We start from the raw sequence: 19,003 nt of genomic DNA, 5'->3' as shown, positions 1-19,003 counted from the left end.
TACTTGACTCCCCATTTGATCCCACCACCTGGTAAGTATCAAATGGGTACGTCCATTTGGCTGAGCTGACTTAAGTCCCATTACACTGTCCACAAATGAGCTGCCTCCCCACGGTTAGATTCAGGCATTTTTGTTCATCACAGGTGCAAGTAAACTGACGCCTATTTACCCGATAGTGCTGACAGACACACTTTATCTGTACGCAGGAATCATTCTTGGGGACCAAGGCACGTGCACATCCCCACCCTGCCACATAAAACAAAGCAGATAGCATGTATTATCCGAGCAAGCTCCTCCTCCCACCTATTGGAACACCCTGCACCCAGGATCTGTGGGATTTACAAGTTCCACACATTTTCCCTGTATACCTCTTTTATATTTGCCAATTTGTCCCTTACAGGGTGCGTCTGATGTATCTACTGTATATAAGTCATGGGGGCTCCACCCAGGGATGGCCACAAATAGGGCTTCTATCGACTGAGCTAACGAGTAACATACAGTTCGATTCCCGTGCAAGTGTATACGAGCCTTGTAGAATAGGTAATCCTCTAGCCCAGTCAAATTTACAGTCGTGATAACGCAAAGTAGTACATTGGAGTACCCCAGGGGTCGGTGCTGGGGCCTCAGCTTTTTACCATTTATATAGATGATCTGGAGGAGGGAACCGAGTGTAGGGTGTCGAAATTTGCTGATGACACCAAGATTGGGGGAACGGCAAATTGTGTGGAGGGTGTGGAGAGTCTGCAGAAGGATCTAGATAGGCTGGGCGAATGGGCCAGGAAATGGCAAATGGAATTTAATGTTGGCAAGTGTGAGGTGGTCCACTTTGGTAGGAAGGACTATTACTTACGGGGCGAAAAACTGCAGCAGGCGACGGTGCAGAGGGACCTCGGGGTCCTTGTGCATGAGTCGCAAAAACCCAGCTTGCAGGTGCAGCAGGTGGTCAGGAAGGCGAATGGGATGCTGGCCTTCATAGCGAGGGGGATTGAATATAAAAGTAGGGAGGTCTTGCTGCAGCTGTATAGGGCATTGGTGAGGCCGCAGCTGGAGTACTGTGTGCAGTTTTGGGTGCTGCACCTGCGCAAAGATATTTTGGCCTTGGAGGGAGTGCAGAGGAGGTTTACTAGGCTGATACCGGAGTTGAGGGGGTTGAGCTATGAGGAGAGGCTGAATAAACTAGGCTTGTACTCGCTAGAGTTTAGAAGAATGAGGAGAGATCTCATTGAGACGTATAAGATGATGAATGGGATGGATAGGATAGAGGTGGAGAGACTCTTCCCGCTCAAAAAAGACAGTAGGACTAGGGGGCACAGCCTCAAGATAAAGGGGGGGCGGTTTAGAACGGAGTTGAGGAGGAACTTCTTCACTCAAAGGGTGGTGAATCTCTGGAATTCTCTGCCCATTGAAGTGGTGGAGGCTGCCTCGCTAAATATTTTTAAGACGCGGGTTGATGGGTTTTTGATAAGAGAGGGGATTAAGGGTTATGGGGAGAGGGCGGGAAGGTGGAACTGAGCCGCGACAGATCAGCCATGATCTTATTGAATGGCGGGGCAGGCTCGAAGGGCTGGATGGCCTACTCCTGCTCCTATTTCTTATGTTCTTAAGTAATACTCTATCTCATACATGTCCACAACAAGCAAGTATCAATCCTAATACAGTAAGTTACACAATTTTCAAAAGTTATACTGTGAACCCAAACGCATCAGCTACTGCTGCTTGCAGTCTTCACCTGTTTTGGGGAATGCAATCTGGTCACTTTAACTCATTCATTCATTCCTTTGTGTAATTTCAGCTCGGTCCAATGTTTCCATATACCTTTCCCTCTTATGTCCAGACAGACACAGGTGTCTCCGCTAATTATAACTTCATTTGGCCCATTATATTTTGGTGCAAAGCCTGGTTTGTCAGGTAATGTTTTTACTAGGACACGACTTCCCACTGTTGAGACATCAGGGAGCATTTCAAGCTCTCTCTGTGTGTCTCTTTTTTCTTGATTATCTTTTACCAATTTGCACATCCTTTTTAGTTGGGGCTTAGTTCCAAAACATATCTTCTGATTTTATCTTTTAGTGGCTTTACATAAGTCCCACCTGTTATGATGCTTTCTGGTAATTGCATCGCTCATCTTGTCTTCAGTTCATAAGGGGTTAATCCGGTTTGTGGTAGCTCTTAGCCTCATTAATAATAGTGGGCAATACTTCTGTCCACATTTTTCCCAATGTTTGTATGGCTTTAGCCAGTGCATTCTTAAGTGTCCTTTCATACGTTCCACCATTCCAGAACTCTGTGGGTGGTAAGGGATGTGGAATTTATGTTTTATCCCCATCAACTGGCACACTGTTTTTACCATCTTTCCACTGAAGTACGTCCCTTGGTCCAAATTGATTTGTAGGGGTACTCCCCATCTAGGGATTATCTCTTCTGCCAGCATTCTAGCCAGCATGATAGCAGTACAATTTGTAGTAGGGAATGCTTCTACTCTCCTGATGAACTGGCCTATAATAACCAGTCAATAGGTTTTTCCATGGGATTGTGGTAGCGGTCCTGTGAAATCCATTTGCAGATGTTCCCAAGGTCCCGTTGGTTGGGGCTGGTGTTCCATCTTAATTTTTATGGGTCAACAGGGTTGTGTTGCATGCACATCATGCATCGGCGACAGTGTCGGGCTGTCTCTTCCCATTCCTTTCCACCACCATTCCTTTCCTGTACTAGTTATCATGGCCTCGCTACCCACATGTGAGAGTCCGTGGAGTAGTTCCAATAGGGTGTTTTGTATGCACTCTGGTGCTATTGCCTTATCTTCTTGCCTCCAAATGATGTCAGTCTCTTTGATCACTCCCTGTGCTTCCCTTCTCCTTTTCCTCTTTCGAGGTATCCTCATTAAAGTCCCGAATACCTATTTCGTCTCCTGTCTGTTCTGATACTGCTATTGGCAGCTCGCCAATGTCTCCTGTTCTAAGGCTAACTGTGCTGCTCTATCTGTGGTTTGGTCTCCTTTGAAATTTAATCAATCCGGGTTATCTCTTCCTGGTTCTTTCTGGTGCGCTTTAATCTTGATTACTGCGACTTCTCGAGGTTTCTCACTAGCTTTTAACAATGCCTCAATTCTTTGTTGGTATTTAATATGAGTTCCTCCCATGGTAATGAACCCCCTTCTACATCATGCTGTCATATAGTCATATATTACCCCAAATGTGTACCGACTATCTGTATATATGTTTATTGTTTTACCTTCAGATAACTCTAGTGCCTCTGTGAGTGCCAGTAGTTCTGCCACTTGCGGGGATAGCTGTCCGTCAATCCTTTCTGACGTTATGGTCTCTAGTTTGTCACTTACTACTGACAATCCTGTTCCAGGTGATCCTTCTACACATTTGCATGAACCATCTACAAAAAGGGTCTCCTCAGCTGTTGTTAAAGGTACATCCTTTATCCTATCCTCTTCTACGTCCATATCTATATCCCCACAATTGAGTGGCTCCCCTGTGTCTAAAATCCCTTTTGCTGGGTTATTTCCTGTGTCTCCTATTATTATTACGGATTTGCTTGGAGGTAGGGCAGCTTCACCTTTAGCCCTTCTCATGAGACGGACCTCAGCTTTCCCTTGTTCAACATTTCCACCAAGGTGTGTTTCGTGTGAAGGATTATATTTCCTGTCATTATTGGCTCACTAACCTTTATGGACCAGGTGGCACAATCCAAGGCGGCTATGCACCTTGGCAGTCAGTGACTACCAGTCCTTCTGTGGTTGAATAGTAACCTATGGGTCTCTTTTTGTCGCCATAGTCCTGTGTTACCACTGCAGAATAGAACCCTCCCTCATTGCTACAATGGATGTGGAAGTCTTTATTAGAATCTCATAATCCTAGTCCAGGGGGTGATATCAATTCTGTTTTTAGTTTATTGTAAGCCTCTTCCTGCTTGGGTGCCCATTCTATGGGATTTAAAACTGGTTTTCCCCCTTTGACTAGTCTTTGTATAGGTTCTGTCAATCTTGCGAATCCCAAGATAAAACTTCGGCTATAGTTAAACAGTCCTAACACCTTTCTGACCCCTCTTACAGTGGTGGGTTGCAGCATTTGTTGCATCACCTTCTTTCGGTCCGTTGGCATTTCTTTAAGCCCTTGGGATATAAGGTGTCCTAGGTACAGGACTTGTGCTTTCCTGATTTGTGCCTTTTTGGGGCTCACCTTTAACCCTGCGGTTCTTAGTTTATTTAATACTAGATATAGTGCTTCTTGATGTCCTGACTTGGATTCTGAAGCTATTAAGATATCATCTACATACTGAAGAATCATGCCACCCTGTGGCAGTTCTACCCTGTTCAAGATGTCACTCATTACTCGATAGAAGATAGCGGGGCTGTTATGGAATCCCTGAAGTAGGCGAGTCCAAGTGTACTTTTTATCTCCCATTGTAAAGGCGAATTTGTCTTGGGATTCGGGATCCAAGGGTAGGGACCAGAGTCCGTTGGCTATATCCAATACTGTGAATATTATGTGCTCCTGTGACAGTCCATTCAGGATTGTCAAGGGGCCTGCTACATTGGGGTGCAACTTGGACATGACTTTGAGTCCGGTGTAATCTATCGTGAGCCTATACCTTCCATTATGTTTACTCACCGGCCAAGTTGGGGAGTTAGTGGTACTCATGGTTTCTCCCAGAATTCCTTTTTCCACTAACCCTTTAACTATCTCCACTACAGCTTTCTCTGCTGGGTATCTTTATTTGGTATTGTTGGTGGGGCTTATTCTCCAGTCCATTTATTGGGTCCGTTTTAGTTAAGCCGGTATCTAACTTTGTTTTAGCCCATACTCCGGGGATGGAAGCACAGAAGGCTCCAAACCCTCCTGTCTCTAATTCCCAATTTCTGGTGGTGGCTACAGCCACCTTAATAGTTTCGAGGTTATTTGTGAGTTTGTCTATTCTAGTTTTCCGTCTTATCTTATTATCAGATTAATTCTCCCTTTCCACAGTCTATCAAAATCTCATATTCTTTCATTAAATCATTTCCCATTATTGTACCCTTGTTATTTTTACACGCATAAAACCTCATCGGTATATACAAATTATTTATTTCTAATAACATGGTCTCGCTCAGGTAGGTGTTTGTTTTATTCCCTCCAATCCCAGTTAGGTAAATCATTTTACTTGCAGTGGGTAAAGTTAGGTCGGTGATAGATATGGATGCTCCTGTGTTACGGCATCTCGCATTGCCTGTCTCTTACTAGTGCAGACACATAAATCCTTCCCTCCTTCTTACCCTTATGAATGGGGGCTGTAGACCGTCAATCTTGCTGACCTCGGAGGTTCCTTGGTTCCTCCGTTCCTCCAATTCTGCTGTGGTCATGGATCGAGTCGGGGATCTGCCATGTTTATCCTGGACACACTGCTTCTGTGTGTCCATGTTTATTACAGTGGCTACAATGTTTCCCATTGCTCCCAAATCTGTTTCCTTTCCTTGGGACCCCACAATCCCTCACAAAGTGACCCTGTCAGCCACAACTGTGACAAGTCAGTTTGGACTTAGTTCCGTTCCCGTTATTGTAAGCGGCTACTCTTTCTAGCCTTGCTCTTGTCTGGGATTTCTTCTCTCCGCCTCCCAGTACACCACTAGCCCATTCTACCAATTCATCGTAATCTTGGGACATAATCACTCCCATTTTTAGGATGGTTTGGTGAGCACTAGAGAGTCCATCCTTGAAAGCCTGGATGAACACTCGATCCCCACAACCTGGGTTTTCTTGCCCTAAGCATTCCTGATATACTTGGGACAACCATTCCCCGTACTCAGAAGCTCCTTCCCCCTTCAGCTGCTTGGTTGTGGTAATTCTGCTCCAGTTAGTAGGAGCATTTCCTAATACTCTTTGAATTTCTGTCTTAAACTGGGTGAAGGATGCCTGTTAGGCATCTATTTCTGCTGTTAGGGCAACTACATGTGAGCACCATCCCCCACTATAATCCTGTGCTGGAGGAGCAGTGGTCCACCTGCTACCTGCCCCCACTTATCCACTGGACAGACTGCCCTGACCAGGTGTAATTGGTGTCCTACCCATATTGTGTCTAATTCTTCCCACAATTTAGTGTTTGCGCTTCTAGGTTGTAATTTACCCAGGGAAGCCATTATCTGCTGCCTCTCATCTGGGATGGTTTATAATTTGCCTTTGGCTGTGCATCTATTCCCCCTCAGGTTACTGGCGCTAAAGTTGTGTTCTAGCGTTTCCCACTCCTCTGGAGGAGCAGTTGGTCCCTGTCGTGTGAACTCATAAGAACGTAGAAGAACGGTTTCCCCTCTCCATTGATTCTCTTTTAACACTTGGTTTCATTTCTCCAGTTCCCTTACTCTGGATTCTAACTCTCTAATCTTTTCTTTATCTTCACTCCACCTTTTAGTAGATGTCAATTAGTCCAGTTAACTGATGTACTAATAATACCCCTGTCTTCTTTGTCTTGTTTCTCTTTTCTCCATCTATCCATTTTCGCTGCTGTTCTGAGGTCTGAGAAGCATCCCAGCAATCCTTTTGCATCTTTTTTATTAACGCTTGCCTGTCTGTCATGTACATTTCAATAAGAGATCCTGCAGGTCCTCTCTTAACTTCTTCATCTGCCATCTCGCAGACTTCACTCCCCCTGGTCAATATTGCCTCCTTGGCAACGTGTTTCAGGCACTGTACAGCCACGATTACTTCCTAATAAAGTATGCTCTCTACCTTAGGGACTTCACTACCCCCGGCCACTATTACTACTCTAGCACCGTGTTTCACTACTGTATTGGGGTTTCAATTTATACTCATGGCTCCATTATTACTGCCTCCACCGGAGTCCAGCTCTAGGTCAGAGTTGATCAGCTCCTTTTCCACATCAGTTTACAGCACTGACAGTCTAGTACCCAACTATGCAAGCTTTCATGCGAACAGGTGGCAACTCTGCTTTTGTTCACCACAACAGAGTTTGATGTTAACCGACCTTTGTGCTTGTGCTTCACAATCCTAAGTACCCTTGGTGCCTCAATGCCCACTTCAGGGTCCTGACCTTCCCGTGGGAGATATCCCCTCTTAACAACCAGTCTAAGGCTGCGCATTTGAGACAGGCACTTCCTTGTCCTCTAATCAGTCAGTATAAGTAACAGTTTCTTATCACTATCAGCAGTTAGTGCCTTATACAATCAATAATTATCACCTATAAATACCCCTTAATTTTTAACCCCTTTTAAACTGTATTGTTGACTCCACCTGACACCCACAGATTCAGTGATCTCTACCCCGGCTTTCCGATTGTGGCCAATCGATCAAACTTATCAGTAATGAGATCCTTGTTTGGGAAATTTACCACTTCGGAGTCAGACTTGGAGGTTTCAACAATACAGTTCTATTTCGGACAAGGCTTTGGGAGAAAGCACTGGGACTCCGCAGTACTTGGCAGCTACTTCTCAACTACACAATGGTAGTTGATCATTTTTATACTTTTTAGACAATAGGTAGTACAGACATTGGCCATTAACACATTCTTACAAGTTGAGTAGACAGATATGGACATCGACAGTTAACACATCATTACCAGTATACAGGTATGGACATGGACAGTTAACATATCATTGCTCATAGAATGGATACATTTATGTAGTTATGTCTTCTTTCAATGACTGGTTTTGATCTATATATTCAGTGGCTGATCTTGTTATGTTTACATATTTATGTCTCCATCTGTGACTGACTTTATTATCAGACTCATTGTTCTGGGTCTGCTCTTATCTAGAGTGCCTCAAGCTCTGACCAGCTTCCTGCAGCAATTCTGATACTGCAGATTTTAACCTTTTGTGTAACTGTCTGTGTCTAAAGCCAATGCCTCTTAATGTCCCTTCCCAGGTAACCATTTTGTGTGTCAGGTAACCATTTTGGGTCCATTATTTTTAATTCCACTATATCAATTCACTAGATTACAACAGTGGCTACATTCAAAAGTGTAGCTTTTTCACAAGCTGTTAAAGCACTTTTGGATGTCCCAAGGCTGTGAAAGGCACTTTAAGTACAAGTTTTTTTTTCCTCCAGTCACATAGTAAGTCAGTATGCTAATGCTGCGACTAACAGCATTATGATACTTTCCCAAATAAACCTTAATAGTCAAACCTTTATTGTGGTGAGGATGGTGGGGAATAATCGAAGAAAGTAAATTGAAGATTTCATGGAAGGTTGATATTACTTCCAAGTCAATGCTTCCACATCTTGACTTTATTATGAATGGACATCATCATGAGAATATAACTCATGATACAGCCCAGTCGAAAGTTGTTCTTCCCATTGTGCCTATGCCATCTATTTAAAAGACTTAGTTGCAATAGCCAGAGGGAAGAAGGCAAAATACTGTGGATGCTAGAATCTGAATCAAAAACAGAAAATGCTGGAAAATCTCAATGGGTCTGATGGAATCTAATCATCTCTGATGAAGATCATCCTGACCTGAAACACTGGGTCTATTCTCTCTCTACAAGTGCAGTCAGATCTGCTGAGATTTTTCCACATTTTCTGTTTTTGTTTGGGAGGATTAAAACCCATACTTCTCACCTGAAGAAGGCACAGTGTGAAGAGCCTTATGAAACTGCATCAGACAGAAATTTCTCATAACTTTATGGAGAAATTAGCATTTTTGAGTGTGCCAAAATCCTATTAATAAGTTACTTATATATTCCAGTCTTTGTTTTAGAATCATAGATTCCATACAATGCAGAAGGTGGGAGGAAACTGGTGCACCCCGAGGAAACCCATGCAGGGACGGGGAAAATGTGCAAACTCCACACAGTCACCCAAGGCCGGAATTGAACCCAGATCCTAGCCTGTGAGGCAGCAGTGCTAACCACTGTGCCACCATGCTGTCCCATGGATGAGTATTATTTTGCAGTTGATGATTTCATCAGATTGTCATTACATTTGTAAGTTAAAAGTCCTTGTCTCTCAGTATTTTCATTCATGCAATTACAAGTCCTTTTTTATATGATCACTGGCCCCAACTTAGATTTAGTATATTTCTCAATATTGAATGTGTATTTCAGTCATTTCATGCAGCAATCTAATTTATTTAAAAAAAAACTCATCATATAAAAATTGAACATTATAAACATTCATCATTTTATCATTTCAAAATTCAATGTAAATATTCCATACGCTTCAGTAGGCCAATAAATTCGGAATGTACAAACTTGCAAACTCAAGCAGAAATGTCAGCTCTATACTCGCATCCTAACCTACTTCCACTGATGTTGCGCATTCCTCTTTACCAACAAGACCTGTTTTCATTCTCTGCCAGGGCTTTTTTCCCTGGAGCATAGGAGGATAGGGGTGGCCTTACAGAAGTTTATAAAATCTGGAGGGGCATAGAGAAGGTGAATAGCCAAGATTTTTTTCCCAGGGTAGGGGCATCCAAAACTAGTGGGCGGAGGTTTAAGGTAAGAGGGGAAAAATTTAAAAGGGAGCTGAGGGGCAACTTTTTCACATGGACGGAGGTGCATATATGGATTGAGCTGCCAGACGAGGTGGGTATAATTATAACATTTAAAATACATTTGGACAGGTACATGGATGGGAAAGTTTAAAATGATATGGGCCACACACAAGCAAATGGGTCTAGTTCATGGGACTCTATAGTTAAGAAAGCCCACCAACTCTCTTAGGAGAAATTAGGCATGTCCGCTACAACTCTCGCCAACTTCTAAAGATGCACTATAGAAAGCATTCTTTCTGGTTGTATCACAGCTTGGTATGGCTCCTGCTCTGTCCAAGACTACAGGAAACTACAAAGGGTCATGAATGAAGCCCAGTCCAACACTCAAACCAGCCTCCCATCCACTGACTCTGTCTACACTTCTTGCTGCCTCAGAAAAGCAGCGAGTACAATCAAGGACTCCACACACTCCCAACATTCTCTCTTCCATCTTCTTCTGTCAGGAGAATAATACCGAAGTCTGAGATCACATACCAACCAACTCAAAAACAGTTTATCTGATTTCATTTCATTTATTATTGTCACATGTATTGGTATACAGTGAAAAGTAGTTTCTTGTGCACTGTACAGACTAAGCATTCCATTCATAGAGAATGAAAGGAGAGGGTGCAGAATGTAGTATTACAGTCATAGGGTGTAAGGAAAGATCAACTTAATGCAATGTAGGTCCATTCAAAAGTCTGATGGTAGCAGGGAAGAAGTTGTTTTCGAATCGGTTGGTACATGTCCTCAGACTTTTATATCTTTTTCCTGATGGAAGAAGGTGGAAAAGAGTATGGGGTGTGTTAGATCCTGAATTATGCTGGCTGCCATTTCCCTGCTGCCATCAGACTTTTAAATGGACCTACCTCACAATTAAGTTGATCTTTCAAAATTGGAGTCGGTGAATTCAATAGCAAATCAGATACAAAAAGAGAAGGAAAGATTGAATGGAGAAAAGGCAAAACGAGTTTTAAACAGTTCAAGTGCTTTCTACAGAAAATGCTGTTAAATTCAGGTCAGCTGAATGTGTCCACCACTTTGTGTTTTTATTTCAGTTTTCCACTATCTGCAGTATTTTATTTCTATGTTAAAAATTCTAAATCTCCAATACAAACTTCACAATTGTAATAGTGAATTTTCTGGAGTGAATGATTAGCGATAATTAACACTTATCAAGTGGTTAAAAGGGTATTTAGACTAAAAACTTTTCTGTGGTAATTTCATGTCCTTCGATGAATTTCAGTGATGAAGCAGACCACAAGATGCCGTTTTCGCGAAGCTGTACAGCAGTGCAACTGTTGCAGCTACTTTTGGATATTCACGTTTAACCAAAGCCCTTAAGTTTCCAAGCCGTTTATGCATAAATAGCATAAACACAATTAGCTCACCCATATTCTAGCAGTTTCCAACAATTATAGGTACAAGAAAAATCCAGATTTGTTCGCCATTTAAAACAATGTTCCGAACGTCGCTGCGGGCCCACCACACCCCTACATAAGAAAATTACGAAATAATTTTTGGCATGGACGGTGTTCGACGTGACGGATTTATTCCATTGTAAACGTCTATTATTCTTTTTTAAACACTTGAGTTTTAAAAATCAACACAGCCGCGTATCGATGTTAGCAACTTCCATTATCTGTCCACAACATTGACGAATAATCTACGAAGACCTACCTGTACGTTATCTAATTACAATAAAGGTAAATTATTACGTTGACTTAGCTACGCAAAAATGTTTCTAATACGGTTACTTAACCGTTTTGGAATGCCTGCCCTAAGATAATTTGGTACACATTTCTCAAGTAAGAAACTATAGAAATGATCCCAATGCTCGCCCTAAAGTTTGGTACTCGGGAACACAATTGTGACCAAAACAAAACAAAAATGTTAACAATTTGCGTATTCTTGATGCAAGAGTAACATTTGCCAGGCTGCTCATAATGTGCAAACACCCTCTTTTAACAGTTGTTCCTTCCCTGGTGCAGTTTCCACCAGATTGCCTGCAACGCGCCGCCTGGCGTAGGAATGAACTGTCTGTTTCTCAGTGTCATTTACATAATCCTTATACATCGATCTCCAACACACTTCTACCACCAGCCGCCCAACAGCGAAACTCAACTTGTCTGGTATTTAGTCAATAATAAACAAGAGGATAGTCCAAAATAAAATATCACATTTTCGAACGCCTGATTTCCTAATCTCCATATGTAACCTGATATCCTCAGTCAAGGAAGAAAAGCCAAGGCTCGCTCCGTTGAAATATTAGTTAAATGTAACCAGGTCGGATTTCTATCGGCACGTAGATTTTGCGGGCACTTTTGACAAATAAAATGTACCATTTTGATCGGAAACAAAAAAGAAAAACTTTTTAAAGCCATGGAGAGCAAAATGATACGCCTCAACAAAACGAAGTCGTTTTATTTTACATTTTAGCGTTATCAAAAAGTCAATTCAAGTGAAATAGAACAAAGGCAAATTTATAACGGCTTGCGCAAAAGTGGAAATGAAAGAAACGCAAATAATGTATCAAAAGTAAAGGGATCAGACGATACAAAATGATGAGAAAGTAGGAAGGAAGGGAGACATGAGACAGACACATTAGGGAAAATGAAAAATGTTGCTGTCAGTACAGCGAGGATGTGCCATCCATATGAAATCGAGTCCGAACATGTCAGAGAGTTAAAGCAAAACAAACAAAATCTAATCATCCAAAAGACTACGAATTTCCGTCATCCAACAGGAATAATGTGACCCATTAATCACACTACAATCAACAACAAAATTTGAGCATTACAGTCGAAAGGAGGATAGACAGTTGGGAAGTAATACCTCTTCTTTAAAAAGTGAACATGTCAAAAAATCGAAGCGTATCATGTTAATTTTTATGAGTGAAATGGGAGACCAGGAAGAAAAGAATGGAGAACAGGAACGAATGGGAAAGCTGAGATGCCGATGCAATGTCATTGCTAAATAGAAAACTACTCAGAACAAAGCAAATAGGGAGTCAACATGTATTATTTAATGAGCCTTTACAATAATAAAACATCAACCAGTCCAGGGTGATAAATCCTGCCGGATTCTGACAAGCTGGCATAATGGAGAGGCAAGTAAACCGTGTGCTGAGGCCGGAGAAAGAGACGGGGCGGGGGGCGTCACTACAGAAAGCAACAAACACACTGAAATCTACCCTCACATGGAGCGCCTTAAAAAAATAAACTCGTTAAAAAAATCTCCCAAAGATCGGCGCTGTCCACCCAGCAACCGAGAGAAAGCGTGCAGCCAGCAGCCACCTGCCATCGCCAGCTGAGACGCTCTCCTAAAACGCCAAGAAGAGAGATTTTGGTGGAGGCAGAAAAAAAAATCCAACCATTTGTCTGATAAAATAAAAACATTAAAAAACACATTTTTAAAAAATGTATTTGCACTCTGTTGACTTACCGTTTGCGATCACAAAGAGGACGAGCGCGATGGTCCCACAGTAGCTGGCAATACACATGTTGACTTTATTTAACAACATCTCTTCTGTGAGAATTGTCCACCATGGAGAGCGGCTACATTTTCCTCTCGGCTTTGGCCAGACACGCGTACTGGAAGTTGGCGATCATTTTCGCTCCTGAAAATAAAAGTTGTCCCGGGTGACCAGCCCCCCCCTCCCTCCGTGTTGGCGTTGATTTTTGTCCCAGGCTATTTGGGGCGCTTTCCCCCCCCACGGGCAGCAGCAGCAGGAGCCCGAGGCGGGTTTGATTTGATCCACAGCGGCCACGCGGCGAACCACCAACGGCTCCCGCTCGGGGGGGGGGGGGGGGGGGAGGTGGTATCCAAACAGGCGGCGCGACAGCCTCGAGCTCCGCGCACGCGGACGATTCCACGATCACAGCTGCCGGGAAGCCCAACAGCTGTTCCACTAGCGCGAGAGCCGCGTTCCGAAGCAACAGCGCACAAGACACAGCCTCCTTCAACCACAACAACAGGGGCGCCTCATCTCCTCCTCACCCGCCCCCCCCCCGACTTCTGTCTAATGCACCGGAAAGGAGGGAGGGGGGGGGCGGATGGATGGTGTGAACTGCAAGATGCAGCTCGCACGGGGTGCTGAGCGGACGGAGTCACGAGCAAGACCACCCGCGAGTCGCGCGCCACTGCCGCTCCCTGGGTCTCCAGCGGGAGCAGCGCGAGGCACCCGCTTCTGCACAACAGCTCCACTGGCGATCCTCAAGCCCCCGGCTTCACCACACCGAATCCCAGCGGGAGTTTTATTATTTCTCTCAAGAAATATCAGACTGCGGGTTTCTTCACGTCCTCAATCTATCAGACTCAAGGTGGGAACTTTATTTTGCCCTCCCCTCCCTACAAAAGACCCCGAGTTTCTGTCAGAATCTCCGCTCAAGTTACGAAGAGACAAGCGCCCGCTGTATGTGATGTTCTCTAAGTGGTAGTTGGAGTTATTGAGAGCGCCGCCGAACCATTCGAACTTCTTTTCAGCTCTTACTCCGGTGCATATCCCTCACACACTGTTCCACTATTACAAGCAGCAGCAGCAGCAAACAGAAACAAATGAATGAAACTCTCCTCTCACACACACACACACACACACACACACGCACATAAAACCCCTGTCACATGGGCTGCAGCATCTCATTGAAGCCACTACCACCGTCACATGAAATGAGCGAACTCAACATTGTCAATTCCTCCACAAGTTCCTTTAAATTTTATTAAAATCATTAGGGGAGGATTAGATGCAGAATCTCACACATTAGGTGGTGTTCGGCGTAGCTTGTTGCATGGTTTCTGGAATACAGTTAAGAAAATAAAATCCAATCTTTTTCTGCCCAGTGATGTAATTCAAGGCTTGGCAGCCCTACCAGCAAGTGGTGGTGCTGCTAAAGTTGAGGATTGTGTGTCTCAGTTTACCAATGAGTTTACTCCAGATTGTTCAGCTGAAATTACCCCCTCCAGACATTGAATTGTACAGCAGAGAACCTTTGAAAGAACTAAACAAATTAGTCCCGCACCACAGCCTTTTCTCTATAACCCTGCGAAATAACCATGGAAAGGCCCGTTGACCTCAGGCGTAGCTTTCCTGTTTCAGGAGTTTCTGACAGCTGGTTAGGTGCATTGGCCATGTTAAATTCTCCCTCAATATATCTGAATAGGCACCGGAGTGTGGCAATTAGGGGATTTTCACAGTAACTTCATTGCAGTGTTAATGGAAGCCTACTTGTAACACAAGGAATAATTTTTAAAAAATGTGATCAAGAGTATACTGACAGGCAGTAATTGGCCAGATTGAATTTATGCTTTTGTTAGCAGAAAATACCAGGGCAATTTTCCACAATGTCAGGTAAATGCCAGTGTTGCAACTGTAATGGGACAATTTGCTAATGGTTCAGCTGATTCTGGAGAACCAAACTTAAGTACGACTGCTGGAATGTTGTGAGCGTGAATAGTCTTTATTGTATCCTGTGCCTTCAGCCATTTTTTGATTTCAAGTAGAGTACATCAAAATGGCTGAAGACTAGCAGCATCTCTGATGCTAGGGACATCAGGAGGAAGCTGAGATAGAATCACAGAATCCTGACAGAGCTGAAAAGGCCATTCAGCCCATCAAGTCTGTACAAACAACCATCCCACCCAGGCCCTATCCCTGCAAATTTGCCTGAACTAAGACGCAATTGAGCATAGCCAATCAACCTAATTTACACAACTTTGGATTGGGAGAGGAACTTAGAGCACCCAGAGGAAACCCACACAGATACAGGGAGAATGTGCAAACTTTACACGGACAAACCCAGAATTGAACCCGGGTCCCTGACGATGTGAGGCAGCAGTGCTAACCACAGTGCCACTGTGCTGCCTATAAATAGATCCTTCACTCAGCACTTCAAGCTGTAGATGGCTGAAAATGCTTCGGTCTTATCTTTGCGCTAATGTGCTTGGCCACCCCATCATTAGGGATGATTACATCTCTGGAGCCTCTTCCTCCAATTGGTAGTTTAAATATCCCCTACCATTCATGACTAGATGTAGTAGAGTGCAGAACTTTGATCTGATTGATTGGTTGTGAAAGTGCTTAACTCTGTAGAATTCTGGCTCCAGTTTGGCATTTATGTCCTGTGTTGTAACTTTCATTAGGTTGGCACCACATTTTTAGATGTACCTGTTACTGCTCATGGCAAGTTTTTTATTCAGGGTTCATCCCTGGCCTTGATGGTAATTGTGGAGTTGGGATAAGTGGGCCAGGAGGTTACAGACTCTGTTTGGGTACAATTTTGCTCATGGACTATAATGCCTCATGGATGCTCAGTCATGAGCTGCTAGATCTGTTCTGAATCTATCTCATAGCACAGTGGTAGGGTCACATGTCAAAATGCACAGTTCCTTTAGGGTGAAGATAGGTCTTTGTCTGCACAAGGGTTGTGATCATCCCTACCAAACTGTTATGGATAGATGATTTTATGGCAGGTAGATTGTTTCAATCCAGTAGTTTCATGAGGGCAGTATCAAGTAATTTTTTTTTCCCCCCTTGCTGGTTCTCTTGCCATATTCCAAGGGCCCAGTCTGGCAGCTTTATTCTTAGAAACATAGAAAAACTACAGCATAAACCAAGCCCTTCGGCCCACAAGTTACGCCAAACATGTCCCTAACTATAAGAACATAAGAAATAGGAGCAGGAGTAGGCCATCTAGCCCCTCGAGCCTGCCCCGCCTTCAATAAGATCATGGCTGATCTGTCGTGTCTCAGTTCCACATTCCCGCCCTCTCCCCATAACCCTTAATCCCCTTGCCTATCAAAAACCTATCAACCCGCGTCTTAAATATATTTAGCGAGGCAGCCTCCACCACTTCAACGGGCAGAGAATTCCAGAGATTCACCACCCTTTGAGTGAAGAAGTTCCTCCTCAACTCTGTTCTAAACCGCCCCCCCTTTATCTTGAGGCTGTGCCCTCTAGTCCTACTGCCCTTTCTGAGCGGGAAGAGCCTCTCCACCTCTATCCTATCCATCCCATTCATCATCTTATACGTCTCAATGAGATCTCTCCTCATTCTTCTAAACTCTAACGAGTACAAGCCTAGTTTATTCAGCCTGTCTTCACAGTTCAACCCCCTCAACTCCGGTATCAACCTAGTAAACCTCCTCTGCATTCCCTCCAAGGCCAAAATATCCTTGCGCAAGTGCAGCGACCAAAACTGCACACAGTACTCCAGCTGCGGCCTCACCAGTGCCCTGTACAGTTGCAGCAAGACCTCCCTACTTTTATATTCAATCCCCCTTGCTATGAAGGCCAGCATCCCATTCGCCTTCCTGACCACCTGCTGCACCTGCAGGCTGGGTTTTTGCGACTCATGCACAAGGACCCCGAGGTCCCTCTGCACTGTCGCATGCTGCAGTTTTTCGCCATGTAAGTAAGGCATACCCATAACCCTCTATCTTACTAAGTTCCATATACCTTTCCAAAAGTCTCTTAAAAGACTCTATCAAATCCACCTCCACCACCGCTGCCAGCAGCCGATTCCATGCACCCACCACCCTCTGAGTGAAAAAATTACCCCTGACATCTCCTCTGTACCCTACTCCCCAGCACCCTAAACCTGTGTCCTCTTGTGGCAACCACTTCAGCCCTGGGAAAAAGCCCCTGAGAATCCACTTGATCAAACCTCTCATCATCTTATACACCTCTATCTCTCTATCACCCCTCATCTCTCTCTCCAAGGAGAAAAGACGGAGCTCTCTCAACCTATCCTCATAAGGCATGCCACACAATCCAGGCAACATCCTTGTAAATCTCTTCTGCATCCTTTCAATGACTTCCACACCCTCTCTGTAATGAGGCAACCAGAACTGAGCACAGTATTCCAAGTGGGGTCTGACCAGGATCTCATACAACTGCAACATTATCTCCCGACTCCTAAATTCAATTCCTCGATTGATGAATGCCAGTCCACCATACGCCTTCTTAACCACAGCTTCTACCTGCGAAGCTGTTTTGAGCGTCCTATGAACCCAGACCCCAAGATCCTTCTGATCTTCCACACTACCAAGAGTCTTACCCTTAATATTATAATCTGTCATCCTATTTGACCTGCTAAAATGAATCACCACACACTTATCTGGGTTGAAGTCCATCTGCCATTTCTCCATCCAGTCTTGCATCCTATCAATGTCTCGCTGCAACTTCTGACATCCCTCCACACTATCCACAACACCTCCAAGCTTTGTGCCATCAGCAAACTTACCAACCCATCCCTCCACTCCCTCATCCAGGTCTTCAAGGCTCTGCTAGTTTGGTAGGAAGTGGAGCTACCAAGTCACTCGCGCTGATGAGTATTGAAGTTCCCCATCCAGTGCAGATTCTGTATGCTTGCTACCCTTAATGATTCTTCCAATGAATGTCCAACATAGAGGCATACTAATTCATCAAGTGAGGGTGGGCAGTTGGTCGTAATCAGCAGGAGGTAACCTGCAAGAGATTTTCTTCCCATATTTGATCTGATGTCATGACACTTCATGGCATCCAAAGTCAGTGTTAACGATACCCAGGGCAACTCATTCTGACTGTATACAATTCTGCCTGCCATCTATGCTGGTTCTAACCTTCTTGGGAAGATGTCCCGAATATCCAGGGATGGTGATCAAAGACTCTGGGACATTGGATGTAAGGTATGATTTGGTGAGTATGAATATGTCATGCTGTTTCTTATTTAGACTGTGGGACAGGTCTCTCAGTTTTGATACTGGCTCTCAGAATGTGTGCCATCTTTGTTCTTGGTGTCTCAGTCAATGTTGGATGATTCATCAGGTTTTATTCTTTTCTGACTTTCCTGCAGTGGTTTGATACAACTTGCTGGACAACTTCAGAATCAACCATGCTATCTGAGTCTGACGTAATATGTAGGCCAGACCAGGTAAGGATAGTAGAGTTCCTTCCCTAAAAAGCATAAATGAACCAGATGGGTCATTTCCAACTCCTTTGTTAAAAAGGGTCATTTCAATAATCTGATCATTTCATGGTCATCATTAGAGACCGGTTTTTACAATTAATTGAATTAAATTCCAACAACTGTTGTGGAGGTGTTTGAACCTTGTTTCCAAGAGCATTAACCTGAGCCTCTGAATTATTAGCCTAATACCATTACTTCGATGCTATGACTATTTATCAGTACTGATGTAGTCTCTGATGAGAGAGTTATTTTGTTAACTACGTTTTATATGAAAAATACATAAATTAAACTTTGCATGGAGTATGATAAGGCAATTATTTTTGAAATGCAGGAACATAGGAATTAGGAGCAGAAGTAGGCAAATTCAGCCCTTTGAGCCTGCTCCGCCATTCAATCATATTATGACTGATCTCTCCCTGGTCTCAAATCCACCTATCCCCCATATCCCTCTTTCCCTTTTTCATTTGAAATTTGTCTCTCTCCCTCTTGAAACCATTCAACAATTCAGACTCTACCACATTATGGGGTAGCAAGTTCCACAAATTCACCACCCTCTGCAAGAAGTAGTTCCTCCTCATCTCAGT

The 19,003-nt window shown here is 43.7% G+C and overlaps 1 protein-coding gene across 1 annotated transcript in view; it reads right to left on the bottom strand.

The window, feature by feature from the left end:
- Nucleotides 1-13,084, bottom strand: part of tmem132e (transmembrane protein 132E) — a 707,821-nt gene extending 694,737 nt beyond the window's left edge. The window contains exon 1 of the mRNA XM_080210481.1: nucleotides 12,919-13,084. Coding sequence (XP_080066607.1) covers nucleotides 12,919-12,997 — 79 coding nt within the window. The 5' untranslated portion in view covers nucleotides 12,998-13,084. The remainder of the gene's footprint in view (nucleotides 1-12,918) is intronic.
- Nucleotides 13,085-19,003: the final 5,919 nt, after the last annotated feature.

Source organism: Carcharhinus amblyrhynchos, chromosome 23, assembly GCF_965287045.1.
Source record: "Carcharhinus amblyrhynchos chromosome 23, sCarAmb.v2.hapA, whole genome shotgun sequence".
NCBI lineage: Eukaryota > Metazoa > Chordata > Chondrichthyes > Carcharhiniformes > Carcharhinidae > Carcharhinus > Carcharhinus amblyrhynchos.
Note: the sequence above shows the minus strand (reverse complement) of the source record. Positions and strands in the feature narration are given on the sequence as shown.